The sequence below is a fragment of the Erythrolamprus reginae genome, chromosome 3 (assembly GCF_031021105.1).
Source record: "Erythrolamprus reginae isolate rEryReg1 chromosome 3, rEryReg1.hap1, whole genome shotgun sequence".
Classification (NCBI taxonomy): Eukaryota; Metazoa; Chordata; class Lepidosauria; order Squamata; family Dipsadidae; genus Erythrolamprus; species Erythrolamprus reginae.
In genome coordinates this window covers 122,101,306-122,124,813 of record NC_091952.1, presented here as the reverse complement: position 1 = coordinate 122,124,813, position 23,508 = coordinate 122,101,306, and the positions used below count along the sequence as shown (strand labels likewise).

The window sequence follows — 23,508 nt, the reverse complement described above, 5'->3', positions numbered from 1 at the left end:
TGATTTTTGATCACATATCCATGGAAATGCTGCAATGGTCTTAAGTGTGAAAAACAGTCATAAGTAACCTTTTTCAGTGCCACTGTAACTTCAAATGAACTATTGTAAATCAAGGGCAACCTGAATATTGTAGTGAAATAACAATTGCAGGTCAGGCTATGGCAAAGAAAGAATAAGATAACATAATTTCAAGTAGATTGCTGAACCTCCATTTGTTATCCTGCCTTAAAAAATACAGAATATTTTTTTCCCAACTTATTTATTTATTTATTTATTTATTCACATATATATATACACATCAAATGAATTTAGTTCAGGCATTTATTGCTGGTTTTGTTTTGTTTTAAAAGTTTAGTGTGTCATCATGTAAATGGCATCATGAACATCCTTTCTGCCATATATTTTAGTCTAGTCTGCAAGATGGATAGATTTTGATATTCAAATAACAACAATCCTTTAAAAATGCATCACTTACCAGTAACTACTATGCTGCTCATATTAGAGTTCGGGCTATTGAGTACACTGCCTGAAAGAAGTTCGTCAGATCCCCTCTAAGAAAAGAAGAAGAAAAAACAAGCAGTTTGCCATCTAAAAATACAAAATTGGTATTAATAATGTGAAAATGACATTAAGTGAAAATCTAAAGAAAACTATTTAGTGGGTTATTATTTTTCCACTAAACTTTTAGGTGTCCTTTTAAAATATTAACTAATTTACATTTAATTTTTATTCAGTTACAATTGCTTCAGGTAAGACTAAAGCAAATTACTTATCCAAATCCCCATGAAAATTGCAGACAAAAGAGATCTAAATTACAAACATCCTATATGAAAAATGAGAAACAACTACATTATCAAGGCAGTATTGTCAAGTAGTGAAGCCCTTGAAGTTGTAGATATACAGTGATTTTTAAGTTTGCAAATCCTTTTGAATTTTCAGTATTTCAATATTTTTGCATAAATGTCCTAAAAGGTGATTTGTTCTTTATACTAGTCCTAAAATTAGACAAAGAGCGACCCAAATTAAACAAATGAGTCAAAAACAAATGAGTCAAGAGCATACTTATTCATCGATTTATTGAGGAAAATGATGAAAATTAATTTTCTTATTTATTTCTTCAATTTCTATGACGCCCAACTCCCTGGGGACTCTAGGCATCTCACAGCAGAAATATAAAATATCAACAGTACTACAAAAACCTCTACAAACAGTTAAAACAGTTGACAATTCACACAGTAAGACCCCTGCATACCATTCATGGCCAGATCTTGCTGGTTACCACCATAAAATCAGCGGCCCTAGGCCTGCCAGAAAAGCCAGGTCTTTACTGCTTTCCGGAAGGCCAATTAGTGGGGGTAGTCCAGATCTCAGGATGTAACTGGTTCCAGAGAGGCGAGGCAGCCACAGAGAAGGCCCTCACCCACAGACCCGCCAGCCGACACTGTTTAGCTGGTGGAACCTGCAGAAGACCAACACTGTGGGCTTACCGGTCTCTGGGAGCTATGTGGTAGAAGGCAGTCTCAAACATAGTCAAAAATGAATTTCTTCTGCTTTAACCATTTTTGGTTGTATGGGATGTGTTTTCAATTGTCTTGTTGAATGACCCAGTTTCTCTTGAGCATCAATTCACAGAAATATACCCTGACACTTTCCTGTAGAACTTGCTGATACAATTCAGAATTCATAGTTCTACAATGAGGGCAAGCTGTCCTGGTCCAAAGGTTGCAAAGAAGGCCCCAAAGCCTGATAATGCTACCATGTTTCCCAGGTGGAATAAGGTTCTTCTGCTGGAATGCAGTATTTGCCTTTTGCAAAAAAGAAAACTTTTTATTCAAGAACAAGAGTTCTATTTTGTTTTTATCCGAACACAGAACATGCTTTCAATAGCTTCCAGATTTCTCCAAGTGGTCTTTCATAACCTATAGATGGGCAGCAATGTTCCATTTGGATACTGATGGAGTTCAAACTCTTTTTGGAGTTTTGTAACCTTTTGTTAGTTTTGTAAACTGGTGAGCATTAATACCTGTTTTTCATACTCCACAGACATTTCTTCTATTTGAGCCATGCCACACTTCCAAATACATTTTTTGGGAACATCAGGGTGAGCTATGGTGGTGCAGTGGTTAGAAAGTTAGAATGCAGTATTGCAGATAAACTCTGCCTACAGCCCAGAGTTTCATTTTAAAGCTGACCCATCCTTCCAAGATTGGAAAAATGGGATCCAGAAGGTTGGGGGCAATATGTTGGCATTTGTAAACTACTCAGAGTGCTGTAAAGCACTGTGGAGCAATACACTCATACCCATAATCAATTATTATACCACTGATTGAAACACATGACTCTAATTTCTCTTTCAGAAGTAAGTAATTCTAGTTTCACATATTTTTGCACTACACAAATATGTGGTTTTGGATCATTTTCCTCAATAAGCATATGAACAGGTATAATATTTTTGATTCAATTTTTAATTGCGTTCTCTTTATCTAATTTTAGGGTTTGTATGGAGAACTGCTCACATTTTAGATCATATTAATGCAAAAATATTGAAAATTCAAAGGGATTCTAAACCTTTTAAGCACCACTATAGGAGCTTTCTTCCTTTCTCCAAGAAACAACCCAGTAAAATAAAATATAGGTACAGAACAGATAGAAATATTTCTTTACCAAATGCATCATTAAACTACAAAGGTTGATGCCATAAAACATGGTGATAAATATCAAGACACTGGAGGATTTTTATTATTAATATTTAAATTTATATACTGTCTAATTCCAGTAATTCTGGGAAATTTATGAACTGTTTGCAACACCCTACCCTGCACCAAGTCAATTATAGCCCCTAAATTGAGCAATCTGGTAGATGGAGATAGGTAGCTCTTCTCCAGATTAATGGAGAAGTCATGGTCTTGCAGGACCTGAATGGTTGACTGTAAGTACTCCTGAGCCCGAGAGGGATGGTGATTGAATTTCATCTGAATATCATCCAGATAGCACTGGACATGCATGAGTGTGGTGGCAGCCACTAGTTATTGACTGTGACGATAGCCACTAATAATTTATTGAATACCCCAGGAGCCCATGAGAGCCCAAACAGGAACACCCTATACGGATATTGAGACCCAGCGAACTGGAATCTCAGATATTGTCTATGGTGCGGGACAATTGGCACATGCAAATATGCCTCTGCAAGGTCAATGGGAGGAAATTGCCCTCCCGAACACCCTCCAAGGTCGATGTCAGTGAATGTATCTTAAATCATTTATAGATGACATAACAGTTAAGTCATTTAAGATTGAGAACTGCTCTCCATCCCCACAAGGCCTATGAAACGACAAACAAGATCAAATAGAAACTCTGCCCATGTTGATCCTCAGGTACGTCATCGACGGCATGAGTATCCAGCAAGTGCTGAATAACTGTCTCCATGAGGATCCTCTTGGCCAGAACTCTAGAAATCGGAAAGCGGAGATAAAAACTCAAGGGAATGGAGTGGAATTCAAGAAAGATCCCTGATTGAATGATCTCTCTAACCCAAGCATCCGAAGTGGACTCCTCCCATCAGTCCACATAATAGGCCACATGGCCTCCAATAGGGTGCTCGGGGATGCAATCACTAAGAGCGTAAGAAAGAATGACTTCCTCCTCCTCGAAAAGGACTGTTAAGATTTAAAGGGGTGTCCCCTGTTCAGTCTGGTCATGGTGTTGCCACGGGCTCTGTCCATAAAACCCTTGGGATCTCTGGGACATAATAACTGGACCAGCTGAATGATAAGTTGGTTGTCTGGAGTAAGGCGCCTGGTCTTTCTATGGTCCTTAATTTCAGTAACGGTTCCAGTCTCCAAAGAGATGATTCCCTGAAAAGGCGTCTGTAGCCAACCACCATTTATGGCGGGCATCGGCCTGCCAATTTTTGAGCCATACCAGCCTTTCCAAACCCTTTTTCCACCCCATTTTTGAGAAAAATGGTCAGGGCTTCAGGACAACAAAAATGGCTGTATTCAGTGTATGAGATGCACCAACATTTCCATCCTCTTTAAGGGGAGAAAAAGGTGGGTCTTATGTGCTGAAATATATGGTAATTTATTATAGGAAATGAGGGGCAAGTGATTGGTAACAATTCTAGGCTAAATGTGACAATAGCAAGACTGCAACTAAGACCAATCCAACCATCCCCTTTTATCTGACTTTGTCACATGATATATATAGTCAGCTCTAGGAGTTTGCCTCATTCCAAAAAGGGCCAAAAGGAGGATTAGAGATCATTTACGCTAAATTATTATATTTACCATAGTCTCATCAGTCTTGGGGATGAGACCAGGGTGTCAAGATAATCAAAATGACATGTTTGATCAAGTGATTGTAACCCTGTCTCTGTGCTTCAATACATCACATATACATAAAAGGACGGAGTCTTTCACTGCCTCATTGCATTCACCATTTTGACTCTGATTCGTTTTTACAAATACCCCTGTTTATTTATATCCTTAAAGTACTGCCACAATTATCTGAAAACTTCCCAGATTATTGTAAAATGTTTTACGCATGGTTCTGCTTAGAGAAGTTCATAAAGACGATTAAACTAAATGGTTTTCCTTGAAGAAAAGTATTACAGCCACCCATAACAGATACATGGACCCAAAAACCTTTGTTTTTGTTTGACTGCTTATTTAACAGTTTAGAATTATTTAATTAATTCACTTCTTTCTTAGTTTCAAAGGAGCCAAAATATTTTGCTTTCTTCTAGTATTATTACTTTGCATAACTATGTTAAGTGATTTACAGTTAAGAGTTACTGTTAATTACATAATTACTCTGTTGCTTATGGAGTAAAAAGACTATCTTTCATTACCAGCACATGATTATCAGTGATGAGGTTGACAAAATAAACTATTTACTCACAATTGTCTGAACATGGCAAAATGGACAATTCTTTCATTTGTACTTAAAAGTGTCAAAGTTCTATAGCATTATTTAGATGTATAGATTGTGAGGTTTTGTTGCTGTCTTGCAGATATTTCATTGCCAAACTAGGCAGCACTAGAGTACTAATGATATTCCCCACCGTTCAACCCTAAACTACAAACATTCTCTTATGTATAGATTTCCCAATGAATGTTCCTATTTCCAGTTCAAGACTTCTGAATGTGATGGAATAATCCCCCAGAAAACCAAATTTTTCATTTAAAAAATCTAGCACCTTGTGTAAAACTTTAGTCTGTAACCAATATTAGCATAATCTGATGTTTTCTTTTTTCTCAGTAACTCATAATATAATATGGTTTACCTTTATAGGTAAATCACACCAATGTGATTTGCTTCAGAAAACAATGATATTTGGCTCAGTATTCTGTGCAAATCAAACTTTTATTTAAATTAAGGTTATGTTATATGTAGACCAGGATTACAATTTCTCTAACATAACAACCATTTCTCATCTCTGTTTCTACTGAAAACCTGTAAGCCTAAAGGGAACGTCAGAAATGAATATACATGTAATGTAACTGAAAAAGAAAGCAATGTGTGAAGGCCACTTTTTTCATACAAGTCTAAATTTTATTTACTACAGCCTAAGCTCTAATTTTACAGGTGCATTGTTTAAGGACAGTATTTTTTTAAAAAAAAATAAAATTAGTCCAAATTAAAAACTCCTTTTATTACCTTGTAATTCTTTCATTCAAGGTAAATAAGATTACAAAAGTTATTATCCGCACTCTAATTATACTCCATTCTCCAAGAATGACCCCACTTACACAGCTATGTACATATATCTGCGGAGAGGGGTAGCATAAAAATCTAATAAATAAATAAATAAATAAATAAATAAATAAACAAACAAACAAATAAAAAAAAATAAAAAAAAAATAAAAAAAAATATCTGGCTTACTTGTTTGTGATTTTGTATGCTGTATGAACCCAATCGAACAATTTATGCCTCATTAGAAGGTATTCAATAGTTACAAAATCTCTTTCCTTTGGTGCAAGGGTCAAGATCACGAGTCACATGCTCTTTTGAGTGTGGCTCTTCCACAAAATACCACCTGCGGGCATGCACGTGGTATTTCCTCCCGGTTGAGATAAAGAGGCAGGCCGCTTCTGCTAGCTGGATGATAGCGCAGTACCTGTGCAAAGCTATGCATATCGGGGCAAAGAACCCAATTATACCTATCAACTGATGGGAACCAAGCTTTCTGAGACAACCCAAGAAAGGGATCTTGGGGGTTTGGTGGACAACTCAATGAAGATGCCAACCCAGTGCGCAGCAGCAGTAAAAAAAAGCAAATTCCATGCTTGGCATTGTTCTGTCTGGGTTCCCCCAGACCTCAACACCAACTGGAAAAAACAGCCAGACACTCTGGTAAAAGCCAAAAGTATTTTATAACTGGAAAAAATAAGCACAGAGGAAAACCTGTTCTTCCCAACAGACAGGATATAATACGGTACAGCAGGGTCCTGATGTCCAGACAATACAGCAAGCTTCTTGCTGGCACCCCCCCCCAAGGTTTCAATAGTCAAAGGCACAAACCAGGATTCCAAGACTCCAAAGTTCACAGTCAGGTCCCACGACTCTCAAAGATAAAACTCCACAAGCCAGGAAGGGTGGGTCTGCCTTTTAGCCTTTCCCAAGAGCACCACACCCAAACCCAGCTGTTGCCACTTTAATGCTGAAAGTATTTAGCCAATTGATTCCGTCTCTGAGTAGCTCTTCGTTGTCGCAGATCAATTATGGCTTGTGCACTTTCCTCTAAGGAATCCAGGCTGCTTGCTGGGGAGAGCTCCCCCTGGTGGGACTCTGGCTGTCCTCCCTCTTCTTCAGCCTGGGATTCCTCCTCCTCGTCTGTCTGCACCTCCTGTTCCTCAGCCTCTCCCTCTGAGCTGGAAACCAACAGAAGGTCAGCCGTTCCCGGAGGGGCCTCAGATGGAACCACAACAGGCATGATTAGGAAGGGAATCAAAAATAAGTCAGTAAGTGTTGTACTGCCTCTGTACAAATCGATGGTAAGACCACACTTGGAGTACTGTGTACAGTTCTGGTCACCACACCTCAAGAAGGATATAATGGAACTGGAAAAGGTGCAAAAAAGGGCAACAAGTATTATCAAGGAAATAGAGCACCTCCCTTATGAAACCAGGTTGCAATGCCTTGGTCTCTTCAGCCTTGAAAAACGGCGTTTAAGGGGTGACTTGATCGAAATGTATACAATCATGCATGGGATAGAAAAGGTGGATAGAAAAAAATTATTTTCTCTATCATACAATACTAGGACGAAGGGGCACTCCCTAAAGCTCATAGGTAAGAGAGTGAGGACAAATAAAGGGAAATATTTCTTCACCCAGAGGGTAGTTGGTTTATGGAATTCACTTCCAGAACAGGTCATGACAGCTGTCAGCCTTGATAGATTCAAGGCAGGATTAGACAGATTCATGGATGCCAAGTGTATCGGTGGTTATTGAAACGGATGTCCATGTGCCGCCTCTATGTTGATTGAGGCAGGCATGATTCCCTTGAGTATCATTTGTTGGGGGGCAAGGGAAAGTTTTGCCTTCTTTCTGCTCAAGATCCCCATGTACAACTGGTGGGCCTTTGTGTGACACAGAATCCTGGACTTGATGGGCTTTGGCCTGATTCAGCATGGCTCTTCTTATATTCTGTAAAGCTTGGTGCTTGCAAAAGCAATTGACTTAAAAGGGCTGCCCAGGCTGACAGCAGGAGAGTGCGTATGCCATTAGGATTTGTCTTGAAACCTCCCTCAACTTCGAGCAAACTTCAGTGGGGGAGGGAGGAACCATCTGCGGAGTACGCTACTTTTTTTGTTTTTTGCCCAGGTAGTGGGGGAAAGAAAGAAAGGGATAAGTTGGCTGATTAGGAGTTTGGAATTTTGTTTCGTTTTGCTTTCTCCAGTCCTTTCCCGCTCGGTCTGTTGAGAGCTTTCACCTTTTTATCCACCACTCTCTTGAGAACTTCCTGTGAGGGGAAAAAGGGCTCTGCGGGCTGCTCTCACTTGGTTTTGGCGTGAAAATGGCACAAAAAGCTGCCGGCTACCAGACATGGGGGGGGGGGGAGAAGAGAACCTGACAATTAATCACTGAACTAACATCCCGCGCAGAAATAGTAGGAGATGTAACTCGGGTGTGAGATCCAGAGAGTTTGCAGCTGAGTTTGCGAGAAGGGCCAGTAGGCAAGACACCTTTGCGCCTGTGCCATAGGTCCCCTGGGGCTGGATGGAAGCGGTGGGTGGGGTCATTGAGAAGGGAAGCTTCAAGCAGTTATCTTCCCCTCCCATGAATTAGCACTGCTGCCACCCATGAGGGAAAGGACAGGAAAGATAGGGGAGGGTGGAAGCAGAAGGCGAAGGAGCTCTCTGTATCTCTCCCCCTCTATCTTTCTCCCTCTCTTTATATCTCTCTTCCCCTCTCTCTCCCCATGAATCTTGGTGTTAAAGTTACTTCTTTAAAGAAGCCCACCAGAGGTAGAGACAGTGCCTGAGGTTGAGCCTTACTGCTCCCGGCTGGTGGGCTTCCTCTACTGTTGTCAGAAGTCCTATGAGAAGTAGGAGATGCAGAAGGAAATCCTGTCAATGCTGGGCTTGCCTCACTGGTCCCAGCCCTCTCATGAGCTTCAGCTGCAGCAGCCATGAGAATCTGAAGTTCCTCTCCCTCAGCAATGCTGGCGGTAGCAGCAGCAATCACTCCGCGCGCCTCTTCATGCTGGATCTCTACACCATACTGTCCAGCGAGGAAGTGACTTTAACAGAGAGATACGGGAGGGGGGAGATAAAGAGAGGGAGAGAGGGGAGGAGAGATATAGAGGGGGGAGAGAGAGAAGGAGAGAGGGGGAGACACAGAGAGGGAGGGGGAGAGAGATAGTGAGGGGAAGAGAGGGAGAGACAGAGGGGTGGAGAGGGAGGAGAAATAGACACAGAGAGAGGGGGAGAGACATAAAACCACAGAGATACAAAGATGGGGAGAGGGGGAGAAAGATACTGAGAGCAGGGGGGAGGGGAGATAGAGAGGAAAAGGGGAAGAGAGCCATAGAGAGGGACAGGGGGAAATACAGAAAGAGGGGTGAGATAGGGAGAGAGAGATACAGAGACAAGGGAGAGATAGAGGCATAGAGGAGGGAGGGAGGGAAAAGGATTTTGTGGTTCCCAGTTCTCTATCCTAATGATTGGCTGGGTAGGCATGGCAAGGGGGTCATGTGACTGGGTGGAAGTGAATAATGTCAAGTTGGCCATGCCCACCTAGGTTTTGTGGCTCCTGGAGTTGTTTTTCTGTGGGAAACAGGGTCCAAATGGCTCTGAGTGTTGAAGTTTGCCGACCCCTGCTTTGCTATGTGGTTACATTATACTCCACTGATTTAGTTACAAAAAAATCCCCTTCCCAATATTTTTATACAGTGGTCCCTTGACATTCAAGAGTCCGACTTTCGCTGAAAGTCTATACCACAGGTTTTCAGTAAGTAAGTAAGTAAGTAAGTAAGTAAGTAAGTAAGTAAGTAAGTAAGTAAGTAAGTAAATAAATATTTCTTTTTAGAAAACCCGTGGTATACCTGTGGTTTTTTTATTTTTAAAATGTATTTAAAGAAGCCGTCTTTAAATAAAATAATATTTTATAATAATAATAATGTATTAGATTTGTATGCTGCCCCTCTCCGAAGATTCTGCTTCCGCCCCAGCCTCCTGATTTCGCCGCTGCCAGGCCATCTCAGTTGCTTGGCGGCCCACGTGTTCCTGCTACTGCTGCCAGCGCCAATCTCGCTGCCGCAGGGCCCTCAGCTGTTTGGCGGCACATGTGACCCCTGCCGCCACCACCACCTCAATCTCGCCGCCGCAGGGTCCCTCAGCTGTTTGGCAGCTCACAGGACCCCTTCCGCTGCCGGGCCTCTCAGCTGTCTGGTGGCCCATGTGTCTTCTGTCAGCTGCCGCTGCCCAGATTGCGCCTCCTGCCGCTGCAGCCTCCGCTCCAGCCTCTGTCGCCACCACCTGCACCCTAGAGTGTAACAAATCCCCCAGCTTGCCGCCCAGTTGCTCCTGCGGGTTCTGGAGGTAAGTAAAATCAGGAATTGAGGAGGGAGGGGGAGCAAGGAAGGAAGGGAGTGTCTCTACTTCACAGAAATTTGACTTTCACAGGCGGTCTTGGAACGTGTCCCCTGTGAAAGTCAAGGGACCACTGTAGTATGATTAACAAAAATATTTACAATTTGGTTTCTACTGTAATTCAAATTCTGATTTTAGGAATAAGGGTCTTCAAAGATGGAGAATATGCATGTGATTGTGATACAATTTCTTGGATTTGATCCTAATTTACTCAGAGGGAAATTCTGAATGAAATCAACTGTAGAACCTCCTTACCTGAACGGTGATTCTCAATCAATTGAGTAGTCCAGTCAGTGGGTTGACCTCCATCCTGATTAGTTGACGGATGGAGGTCAACCCACTGACTGTGGACTACACCCATGATTGGAGAAAATCTAACAACAGTTTGCAGAAGATACTAGGTCCAAAGTTAAATTAACCAATCAAGACAAGGAAAAGGGAAAAGCAAACCAAAGTTAAGTCCATAAAATAATATGCCAAGTTGTTTAATGAATAAAACTGTTTGAAGTATGTGTCTACATACTCTCAGACATAAATAATTATTTGCAAAGTATACTGACTAGATTTAGACTCCATATCAAAACCAAAAATTGACAAATCATGGTTTAATGCAATGTGTAAATCAACAGATGTCTGAACATATTAAAAGCACAGGGCAAGAAAAATGGTGCAGGTGAAGGAGTATACATATTTACAGCACCATTCCATTATGTGAGATATAAAAATTGCAAAGGCTATTTCTAGACAAGGCCTCTAAGAATAATAAAAACAGAAGGCCAATATTATTGCTAATATTGCTTATATTCTCCTCTCCCACCCCCCACTATTGCAAAAATCTTGGGTTAGAAGTATGAAAATTCCCTATCAATTATCTTATTTCCTCAATGTTTTAATTCATTTTATAGTTGGTTGCAATTACATTTAGATTTTGGTGCTTATGATAAATAATTTGGAGGTTTTCTACTAACTTCTAGGTTGCTTGAAGTCTCTAGATAAAAGAATGACAACCAGTCACCAAGATAATACTAAACAAATTTAGAAGTAAATATTTTTAGACCAATGCTTTCATTATTCAGTATTATAAATTAAATTGCTTACATACCTTCACACCAACTGCAACATCAGTAACAATGCTGGAAAGAAAAAAAATATCAAATTTTAGAAGAGAAAATGTATTTTTCTCCACCAAGGCAAATATTTTTCATATAATCAAATATTCAATTTGCTATTTAACTTCCTGTTTACTTAAAAACAAGGGAAATTGAATATAGGAATAGATTTGCATTTTCAAATTACTAGATAGTCTCTCATGACATATTTATTAAATTTATGTGCCCTCCATATTGCTGATTCAAAGCAGCACTATCATATTAAAGGTAAATTATTGAATAAGAAACAAATTGCTTCTTCCTTACTTTTCCCCAGAACTTTCTAGAGTTTCTCAAAATCTATTCCTACACAGCAGATTGGATTTATGATTAGCTACATAGAGAAGGAATTTTCATACAACTGAAATTGGTACAATGAGAAAAGTTGAGAGGCTGCTTTTTCCCAAGAAAATCCGCCAGTCCCACATGCCCACATAGAGAGGGCATGCTCTAGGTTCCTCCTTTTAAACATGAATAAGTATCTACAACCTTTTCTGCAATTGCTCTTGTTCTCTGAACAGTCTTCCAGCTGATGTCTGACAGCTCCAACTCTGCTTGTATTTAAGATCTGGCTTTTCTTTCAGGTATTAGGGACCAGTTGAACTCCCTTTAGTTGTTCTATTGTGGTGGTCAGTCACCATTTTTTTCTACATTGTACATTTTTCTGTTTTAATGTAATGTGGGGTATTGGTTTATGGTTCTTTTCTTGTTGTATGCTGCTGTTGGCTCTATGAAGTGATCCAGTCAGGAAACCAAAACTATGAATTTTGGTATTACCTTTGTTCTCAGATAACAGAATACAGTGGTACCCCTACTTAAGAACGCCTCTACTTAAGAACTTTTCTAGATAAGAACTGGGTGTTCAAGATTTTTTTGCCTCTTCTTAAGAACCATTTTCTACTTAAGAACCCGAACAGGGAAAAATCTCCCAGGAAATTTGAGAGCGGCACGAAGGCCCGACCAGTTTCCTGCCATTCCCCCTTTAGCCTCTGGGTTGCCAGAGGAGCCTTTTGGTGGTGCTTTGTCCAGAGCGAACGAAGCATTTTCCTTTCTCTGGGCATTTGAACAGGGAATAAACCTCTGTCAGTGCCCAGAGAAAAGAAATGCTCCCTTCGCTCTGAGCAGCCAAGGAATCACCACAGCGAAGGAAAGGCGCCGGCTACAAAGCGAGCGAGCGAGAGGAGACCTTCAGCATGGGAAGGAAGTGGCAGCAGGTAGCAGCAGCAGCAGCCAGTGTATGGGTGGCAGTCTCACGCTGGGTGTCTTGGAGGCACGTACTCCTTCTCGCCGCCTCAGAGTCCCTCTTTTTTTTTAAGCCTTAAAGTTTTGAATTTTTTTGATTCCCCTCCCCTTCTTCATTCGACAGCGACTCTCCTCCTCTTCTTCCTCCTCCTCCCGCCCAAATTCCGAGCTTTTATTTCTTTCCTAATGGGTTTGCACGCATTATTTGCTTTTGCATTGATTCCTATGGGAAAAATTGCTTCTACTTAAGAACGTTTCTACTTAGGAACCTTATAATGGAACAAATTAAGTTCTTAAGTAGAAGTACCACAATATTGCAAGACTGAAAGCATTTTCCCAAGGCTTTCCTGCCTAAGCAGGATGTTGGATTTAAAGATCTCCATGGTTCCTTCTAACTCTGTTATTCTATATGGCTTTGTACTGTTTTCATTGATCAAACCTTTATCTAGGGCTGTGGCTCTTCCTTCTCACTCCCAATGTTCTTCCTGACAGCCCATTATATATGCCCAGAGTCATATTGAGTTGGGTATCCTTATAAACCTAGTTGATTAAGAAGTGCAATTAAACAGACTGCTGTAAACCAAGTTATTTTATATATTTATTGTATTAAAATGCTAACTTAAAAGTGTTTTGATTCATGACATAGTAAATAATATCAGAACAAATAATACCTCATATGCCACAAACATATATAAAATAGAATTATGATAAGAAAAGGAGCCAAAATTAATATATTTTAAACTTTGTAGTTATACTGTAAAACCTAACATCTTGAGTTCTCTTAAATTCAATTTATATGAAATTAAATACAAACAAACAAACAAACAAACAAACAATTCCTTTAAAAATTGTGATGGGAGGGTGTTCATCGTATACTTAAGGGAGATATATCTGACCCCAAGACTGGGTTTTAACTGCCTTACAGCATAGCTATCACAGAATAAGTTTTTGTATAAGATCTCATTTTATGAAAATCACCATAATCATGCTTGGATACGTCTCATAACTCCATAGTAATTATAAAACAGGATGAATAAAAAGTCGATTAAAAATTGGATATATTTATTTAAATTGGTTTTTTATTTTTTTTAAATCAAATTTATTTTAATAAAATGCTTTTGGAATTAAAAAAACTATCTAAAGATAGTTTTCTATTTAAGATACATTAATAGTTTAGTTTATTCAGCATGAAGTGGAAGTTAGTTATGTAGTATGAAGCTGTATATTCTGCAGTGTTAAGACTGTTGGATGAATCAACAGCAGGTCAGATATGACAATTGCTCTTTAAAAATTATGATTTAAATTGAGTTGATTTAAATCAAGCCTTTTTACTGATTTAACGCATGATTTAAATCATGATTTAAATTTTCTTGATTTAAATCAAATCCACCCTATTATAAAATTACACTTAATTATCTTAGAAAATTAATCTGAATAATGAAGTAATTGTTACCAAACTGATTATCAGCAGCATGTCAAGCAATAATCATAATACCATGTTATAAAGGCAATTTGCTAAATGTATTTGCCAGCATGTACTAGAAGTCTAACAAACTAAAACTATGATCAAGGAAATTAAGTTAACATTTATTATTTATTTATATAAATGTATTGACTGCCTAACTCTGGTGGATTTCTGGGAGTACAATACTAGGAGAGAAAAAAACCCAAGCTAAAAATATAAAATCAGACATACAATCCAGAGTAAATTAATGTGAACAATAAAATCAACAAGCTTTAAAATCAAGGCTTTAAAAATATTATAAGAATCAAGGCTGACCTAGGACCACAATTTCCAAAAGCCTAGAAAAGTGTAGTTGTCCAGGGGGCGGGATATGTTTCTTCAGAAATTGGGAGCCACAACAGAAAAAAACTGTTTCCTAGGTCCCATAAGATGGCAGCGTGTTAATGCAGAGGATTTGGAAATGACGGATTTTTGTTATTGGAAATAAGCAGTTTCCGGAGTGTTATCTAGACCCTACAAAGTTTTATAGGTAATAACCATATAAATCATTATCAAGAATGGACCGAACAAAAATAACAAAATTACAGCATACCACTTTAGCTCATTATTACCATTGTAGTTAGTCACACAGTCACATATTTAGACTGGATTTGGCATTTTTATCCATCTATTAAGCCCTTTCCAAGGGCCTGGGATAGGTAGATATTGTCTAATGGTGCAAAAGTTATCACCACTGCCTGTAAGCTGTCCCAAATAAAGCTGGGTTTTTTATAATTGATTGATGGTGTGCTATATATGTTTTGAGATTGCCTATCGTTATTGCTACTATCTTTACTTTCTTTTACAATATATTATTTTGAAAAATTTGAAATCAAAGCTGAATGATAGGATCACCAGTCTGTTATTTTGTATTGATTGGATTCAATTGGAATTTGATAACTTGGAAGCCAAGAAAAAATGACAATGCACAAACCTTGAACCCCCCAAAAATGGCACTGAGCAATTGTATTTCGCAAGAGTTCTATAATTCTATAATTCCTACAAGTGAAGCAAACTGGAGGAAGAAAAGTATGGCCTGAATTATTAAGGTACATGAAAAAAAATTAAAGCCTTGCTGAAGGAAGTCATTCAAGAAAAGGTCTTTAAAACAATAAAGTTGAATACTTAATATAGAAAATAAACAATTGAAAACCAATTTGTTAATTGGAAGAACAAGCCAATGCATTGTCAATACTTAAAGAAAATAGATTCAAAACCCTTTATGGAGTTGATTAAAATCAAGACTGTTAAACAAAGAAACTGAAGGCTTTATTTTAGTGACTGAAAAACAAATTTTGTCATTTAACTGCATTATAGTGAAAATACAACATACAACAAATAATGGCAAATGTCACCTTTGTAGTAAAACATAAGAAACAATTGACCTTTTAATCAGTGGCTGCAGCAAGAGCAAAATTTTACAAATTACAATAAGTGTCATGACTGAATTGTCAGAGGCTTGGATTTAAATATAGTAAAAACTACTGGTGCCATCAAACTTGAGATGCTTTTGAAAAATGAGCAGGTTAGGTTATTATGGGACTTTTAAGATCCAAACAGAAAGGAATCTTGTTCATAATAGCCATAAGACCAGAGGGAATTCTAAGAATAAATGACAGTAGAAATTCTGAATATGTAAAACCAAACAAAAAGGAAACAATCCAGTTTTGGAAAGATCTATAAGAAACCCCTATAGACTATAATAAAAAAGCTAGATGGATAAAAGAATCTGAAGATGAATTTAATAAAATCAAATGAAAGAACTAATAATTACAGCAGGAATGATTAAAATTAAGAACTGGATATCTCTTGAAAATTATCAATTGCATGGCTTTTGGCTCAAATATCTGAGTAGCTTACATCCAATTATAGCTAAATATCTTAATGAAATATTGCACAAGGGAGACATCAGCCACTGGTTATTCTGGCAAAATGTACCTGATTCAAAAATATCCAGGGAAAAGGACAAGACTAGTAAACTATAGGACAATAACATACTTTCCTACAATGTTTAATGATTAGTAGCAGACAATATTCAAGATTATTTAGAAAAAAAGAATATCCTTCCAATAAAACAAAAAGAAAAAGAAAAGCAAAGGTACAAAAGTTCAACTTCTGATTGGTAAAATGGTTTTGAAGAATTACAAAAAGGTGAAAACTAATTTACATGTGTTCTGAATTGATTATAAAAAAGACAGTTTGATTCATTACCACATAAATGAATGATCAAATGTTTGCAAACAACTTTTGTCAATAAAACCATTAGAATGCTTATAGAAAATAAAATGAAGCAGCGGAAGACGGAATTGGTGGTTGGAAATGGAATATATGGGCTTGTCTACATTAGGAGAGACAACTTTGAGGGTGACTTAATATTATCTTTATTATTTGTCATTGCTACAATATTTGAAAAAAACAAATACTGGCTACCATATTACAAAAATGCTAATCAAACCTCATGGTTTTATATGGATGATCTGAAACTTCCAAACCCTGTCACTGATGAATACAGGTAGTACTCAACCTACAACCATTTGTTTAGTGAGCACTTGAAGTTACAATGGTGATAAAAAAAGTGACTTATGATCATTTCTCACATAAACAAAGCAGCATTCCTGAGGTCATATGATCAAAATTTCAACGCTTGGCAACTGGCTCATATTTAAATAAATGACTGATGAACAAATAACTGGGTTATATTTCTGATGTTGCAGGGTCTTGGCATCATATGATCACAGTTAAATATTTCTGACAAAGTCAAAGGAAAAGCCAGATTCACTTAACAATCATAAGTAACTTAATAACTGCAATGATTCACATTGGAACATCTGTAAAGAAAAATTATATGCCAGTAATGAAAAACTGATGGAAGTTTACAGTCGAAAAAGTAGTAGAAAATGCTGTGCCATTTCCAAAATGATAAAAGTCTTGGTTCATAACACACCAAAAATAACCGTGATTGGAAAAAATGAAGTGTGGATTGATGATGATATCAGGGATATGGTAGGATAAAAGGTAAAGAATTGGTGTATCAAGATCTGAAATTGAAAGATTATGGCAAAAAACTAGCCTTGGTGATTCCAGTTGTTATTTGTACATAGGGCACAATACCAAAAAAACTGAACATTAATTCAATTTCCATCTGTCATTTACAAAAGGACATGCTTTTAAAACGGATGTCCAAATGCCGCCCCTATGTTGGTTGAGGCAGGCAGGATTCCCTTGGGTACCATTTATTGGGGGTCAGGGGAAAGGGAGGGTTTTGCCTTCTCTTTCTGCTCAAGATCCCCATGTACCATTGGCGGGCCACTGTGTGACACAGAAAGCTGGACTCAAGGGGCTTTGGCCCGATTCAGCATGGCTCTTCTTATGTTCTTATGCTGTTTGGATCTACACGTGTACTATACCAATAAATTAGGACATGTTAGATTCTTGGGTAGAACATGACATACATGAAGGCCAACACCAGCCAAAGCAGGGATTTCCAAACTTGGCAACTTTTAAGACTTGTGGACTTCAACTCCCATAATTCCCCAACCAGCAAAGCTGGCTGAGGAATTCTAGGGGTTGGAGTCCCCAAGTTTTAAAGTTGCCAAGGTTTGGGACTCCTGCTTTAGTTGGTGTTGGCCTTTAGGAAAGCTGGCTGAGGAATTCTGGAAGTTGGAAGTCCACAAGTTTTAAAGTTGCCAAGGTTGGAGACCCCTGAACTAAAGAGCTGGCAGTGTGATTTCACATTATTGTGTATAGTAGTAGTAGTAGTAGTAATAGTAGGTACCTAATTATTTTCCCCGTGACCAGGGGTAGGCAAAGTTGACTCTTCTATGACATGTGGACTTCAACTCCCAGAATTCCTGAGTTAGCATGATTGGCTCAGGAATTCTGGAAACTGAAGTCCACAAGTCATAGAAGAGCCAACTTTGCCTACCCCTGCCCTTGACCAACCAATTTTAAATCACTGACAGTTCTCAACCATGAATTCCCTAAGGCCCACCTTCGAATACTCCCGAATTCCTCCTGTTAAAAAATGTCTGGAGCTTTATTCCCAAAGCAAATTTAAATACTGTAGAAGTCGACAGCCAGGGCTTCTCAGCCTCCAATTTTAAAAGAAAAAGAAAAAAGGAAGGCCTCGTGGTGAGTTCTGTGGCTACAGACTTTACCCACCCGAAATATTTCATGCCGCCAATGAGAGAGAGAGCCCTCATTGGCGGCATAAATGGTGAGGGTTGTTTCCATATGGCGGACCAACCCCACAGCCGTTTCTTTCCTGCCTTCGGCTTTGACAGGCGGTCTTTCCACGCATACAAAGGCATCTTTTCTGTCTCGGAAGGGGTGGGGTGGAGCAGGCCGCGGAGCAGAGCTCTAAAAGAGGAACAAAAGAGCCAAAGGCGTCTGCCTCCTGCTGTTCTCTGGTCCCTCGTCTGAGGGGAGGGAGGGGGGCGGGGGGGGCTACTACAAAAGGGGGGCTGGGACTTGTGGGGCGCGAGCTTCCTTCAAGGCCGAATGGGAGGGAAAAAGGCCGCTCCGGGGTGGGGGAGGAAGGCGGAGGGGAAGCGTCAGAAAGTGTGCTCAATCCATTCCTTCAGCATTTTGAAGGCCTTGTTCTGGTTCACTATCACCACCACCCCTCCCCCCGGCTTGGATCACCCGGCATCTCAAGAGACCAGCCATAGGATGATGGTGATGCCTCATATCAGCGCCTCAGTTGCTGCGGCGGGCCCAGTCCCTGAGAGGAACCTGAGACGGGAGGGGGAGGGGAGAAGCCATCTTCCCCTCCATCTTCCCGGCCTCCGCCTCTCCCCCCCCCAAAAAAAATAAAACCCCACACTCCTTTTTCCTCTCATTCCGAAAACCTTCTGGCTCGCACACCGCGAACCAGCCGGCCGAGGAAAAGCCTAGGACGGGCAACGGATGCGCGGCCGATTCTCCCGTCAGTTACGATGCAGAGACAAGAAAGGCGGGAGAAACGGCGGCGGCGGCGGCGACATGACTCCCTCCTCCCTTTGCTTATTCCCGGCCGCCGTCCCTTATTCACTCCCTCACTCACCCGTCCATCGCCGAACAAGGACAAAAGCGCTGGCGACCAAGGCAGGGAGCCGCGCAGCTGAACGAGTAAAGAGAGGGAGCAAGAAAATGGCGGCCGGGCCCCAACGGAAAACACCGAAGGTTGCCGAGCTCTATTAGGTTCTGCTCCCCATCAAATCGGCGAGCTCTTTTGTTCTCAATGAGCATGCGCGGAGGCGGCTCGGGCATGCTCAGTCCGCAAGACTGAGGGTTTGGGGTTTTTGGTTTTTTTTGGTTTTGCCCTCAAAAGATTATGGGAAGTGTAAAGAAAAGGGAAATGGGATGTGTATACATGCGGGAAAGGAGACTTCCGCGTTTCGGTCATTAGAATATTGTATTTTATACAGTATTCTAATGTATTGTAGTTGTATAAATACAAATCGGACAAATACAATTGTCCGAGTTGTATTTATTTACATAGAAAGATGCTTTTCCGGAGTAGCTCATTTTGATCTGACAAACCCTTTCATATCTACACCAGGCCCTGTTTTTCTTTCGTGTAGTAAATATTGAGTAAATATCTACAGGATTTTGCACTTGTTAGGCTTCCAGCCCATCTTCAGTCTCAGACATACAGTTTCTTATTTGTGATTAGCATATTTGTGCCCCAAACTGGTAAGGTTTTTGCAGTATTACTAAGACTATATACTAAGTAAAAGTTTGGAAAATGCAGAGAATACTGAATCAAAAATCCCTGAATTTGTCTTTAAAAACATGGGAGGCATTAGATAATCATTGCGGTTGTATTTGTATATGTCTTCACCCCCAATTTTAAGAGTTGTTTCAAACTCGATTATATACCAATTACTCCAGAATAGAATAGAATATAGAATAGAAGTAGAACAGAATTTTATTGACCAAGTGTGATTGGACACACAAGGAATTTGTCTTGGTTCACATGCTTGGTTCATTAAGAATCATAAAGTACAACACTTAATGATAGTCCTGATACAAATAAGTGATCAAATCATATTAAGAACCAATCAATATAAATTGTAACGATAAAAGCAATAAAGTTAAAGTCATACAGTCATTTGTGGGAGGAGATGAGTGATGGGAACGATGAGAAGATTCATAGTAGTGCAGACTTAGTAAATAGTTTGTCAATATTGAGGGAATTATTTGTTTAGCCGAGTGATGGCGTTCGGGGGAAAACTGTTGTTGTGTCTAGTTGTTCTGTAGTTATGCAGTGCTCTATAGCGTCATTTTGAGGGTAGGTGTTGAAACAGTTTATGTCCAGAATGCGAGGGGTCTAAATATTTTCACAGCCCTCTTTGACTCGTGCAGTATACAGGTCCTCAGTGGAATGCAGGTTAATTTTATAAATATGATCCAAACCGTTACCACAACTTCTAGGACAATTATGATCTCCTGAGCGGTAAAGAGGCTAGGAGCAAGCGGAACTCTTAACATAGTTAAGTTCTATTTTCACTATTTCTCTTAATCAGGGCTTTATTTTGGAGTTGATTATGCAAGATTATGCAAGATCATAATCATGTCTTGCACAAGCAGTAACTTGAGACCCATTTATTATTATCCTGTAAATGTTTACATGTCACCACAGATAGTCCTTGACTTGGACCGCAATTGAACCCAAAATTTCCATTGCTGAGCAAGACAATTTTTGGGGGGGGAAATCATCTGGTTTAGTTCCGAGCTGGGAGGAAGACACTGAAAACATGAGGCTGATTGGAAAGAAGGGTTTACCAACCACATATGATTTTTGGACAGCTGTTGAAATGGAGTTGAGAGGGGGAGTGTTATATTTTATTTGGGCTTTGTATTTGAGCTTCCTGTTCCTGTGTAAGAACATGTCCTTTGATATTCTATTGGCTGTTATCAGATTCCTGTGGGGTCATGTAGAGGTTATGTAGCTGTCATAGCTGGTACTATAGCAGGGGTAAAATTCAAAAATTTTACATACCGGTTCTGTGGGCGTGGCTTGGTGGGCATGGCAAGGGAAGGATATTGCAAAATCTCCATTCCCATCCCACTCCAGGGGAAAGACATTGCAAAATCCCTATGCCTTCCCCACTCCTGGGAAAAAGATATTACAAAATCTCCATTCCCTCCCCACTCTGGGACCAGCCAGATGTGGTATTTGCCAGTTCTCCAAACTACTCAAAATTTCTGCTACCAATTATCCAGAGCCTGACAGAACCTGCTGGTTTTCACCCGTTCTATAGGCAAAAGAAGAAATGCAAATCTTCAGTGCTTGTCTGAGTTAATTTGGCCAATCTCTGTTTTATTGTTTAATCTGAGCTACCAGGTTTCTGTGACTTTGAAGTTTGGACTGCTCTGGGGTGGTGCAATGAATGGGCTTGTGTTCTGAAAGGGTGTTGGACAGTTCCTATTGTGACTAATGGCTTTTGCCCTGTGTGGGATCTTGGGTGATGGGGCTGTTTTCTAATTTATTTATTTAGTTAGTTAGTTAGTTAGTTAGTTAGTTAGTTAGTTAGTTAGTTAGTTAGTTAGTTAGTCCAATACAAATGAGGGTTTTAGTGGGTATATATCTATATACACATAGTAAAATACATGATGAAGGTTATTGAGGAGATACTCATAGTAAAATATATCTAAGAAATAATAGAAAAGAAGATATAGTAATAGAACATATCAATGAAAGAATAGAAGAAGAGATATAGGAATAGAAGAAAGGTATAGGAGATATAGGAGAGCAATAGGACAGGGGACGGAAGGCACTCTAGTGCACTTGTACTCGCCCCTTACTGACCTCTTAGGAATCTGGATAGGTCAACCGTAGATAATCTAAGGGTAAAGTGTTGGGGGTTTGGGGATGACACTATGGAGTCCGGTAATGAGTTCCACACTTCGACAACTCGGTTACTGAAGTCATATTTTTTACAGTCAAGTTTGGAGCGGTTAATATTAAGTTTAAATCTGTTGTGTGCTCTTGTGTTGTTGTGGTTCAAGCTGAAGTAGTCGCCGACAGGCAGGACATTGCAGCATATAATCTTGTGGGCAATACTTAGATCTTGTTTAAGGTGTCTTAGTTCTAAACTTTCTAGGCCCAGGATTGAAAGTCTAGTCTCATAGGGTATTCTATTTCAAGTGGAGGCGTGAAGGGCTCTTCTGCTTAAGTATCTTTGGACATTTTCAAGGGTGTTAATGTCTGAGATGCGATATGGGTTCCAAACGGATGAGCTGTATTCGAGGATGGATCTGGAAAAAAAGTTTTGTAAGCTCTGGTAAGTAGCGTGAGATTGCCAGAGCAAAAGCTACATAGGATTAGGTCTACAACTCTTGAAGCCTTCTTGGCTATATTGTTGCAGTGGGCTTTGGCACTTAAATCTTTTGTTATTAGTATACCAAGGTCTTTAACCGAGTGGGGATTATCTGTGATAATTTGATTATTCAGTTCGTATTTTATAACTTGCCACAATTAATTGAATCGCTGTAGTTGTTAAGTTAGCAATATGGTTCTTAAGTGAATTTTGGCTTCGTCGCTGATTTTGATTTCACATAAGGTGATCATATGACCCTGGTATGAATACATGCCAATTGCCAAAGCGTCAGAATTTTGACCACAGGGATGCTTCAATGGTTGTGTGAAAAACAGTCATAAGGCACTCTTCAGTGCTGTTGCAGCTTTGAATGGTAATTAAATGAATGGTTGCAAGTCAAAAACTACCTGTATTTGTATCTTAACTTGGATGCTTCAGGGAATCAATTTTCATTGGCTCTCTTTTTATTGATCATCGTCACTTGCTATTGAGAGCCATAGGGAAGCAATGAGCTAGCTCTTGCGGTAAGCCATGGATTGCTTAATGGTAATTTGCTTTAGCAGCACAATTGGCTGGAGTGATTCAGTAAACTATTAACAACAACTAAGTTTGTGCATCACATTTAACCTAAAAGTAAATAGTCCACATCATGGCTAACAATATACACCCAAACCAGGGGTGAAATGCTCCAGGTTCGCTCATGCCTATCGGTCGTGGGAGAGCCGATTGCGAAAGGAGCACGAGGTTCTGCCCACCTGCTCAGATGTCGCCCATTTGGGTTCTTTTACCTCTGTGCACCTGAAATGTGTTCTGCGCATGCAAAGAAGGTAAAAGAACCCAAATGACGGCGTCCAGATGGGTGGATGGAGCCTCATGCTCCCTTCACCACTGGCTCTCCGACAACTGATAGACATGATTGAACCAGGATCATTTCACCCCTGACCCAAACACTTTGTGACCTAGTTCTACAAGTCATCCAATGTTATGTAAACAAACCAGAAAACCTATGTAACAAACATAGTATACAAACCAGCAAGGTAGAAGTCTACCATATTATATGTACTCAGTCACTTTGTTAGAGGTTCTATTGATATGGTTTATTTGCACAACATCTTCAGGATTCTTTTCATGGTTCACAATTTATAGCTGGGTTCATACTTTGTGTTAGGCAATGTTCTGGTTTCTGGTAGAAATTTAGCATTTACAAATAACTC

At 39.6% G+C, this 23,508-nt stretch overlaps 1 protein-coding gene across 4 annotated transcripts in view; it reads right to left on the bottom strand.

The window, feature by feature from the left end:
* PTBP2 (polypyrimidine tract binding protein 2) overlaps window positions 1-19,202 on the bottom strand; it is a 78,865-nt gene extending 59,663 nt beyond the window's left edge. For 3 of the 4 annotated variants that reach the window (XM_070746530.1, XM_070746531.1, XM_070746532.1), the window contains exons 1-3: window positions 19,033-19,202; window positions 11,197-11,227; window positions 476-551 (exon numbers count right to left, since the gene is read on the bottom strand). In XM_070746530.1, coding sequence (XP_070602631.1) covers window positions 476-551; window positions 11,197-11,227; window positions 19,033-19,040 — 115 coding nt within the window. In that variant the 5' untranslated portion in view covers window positions 19,041-19,202. The remainder of the gene's footprint in view (window positions 1-475; window positions 552-11,196; window positions 11,228-19,032) is intronic. The other variant, XM_070746534.1, reaches the window with a different exon arrangement.
* Between the last annotated feature and the right edge of the window lie 4,306 nt (window positions 19,203-23,508).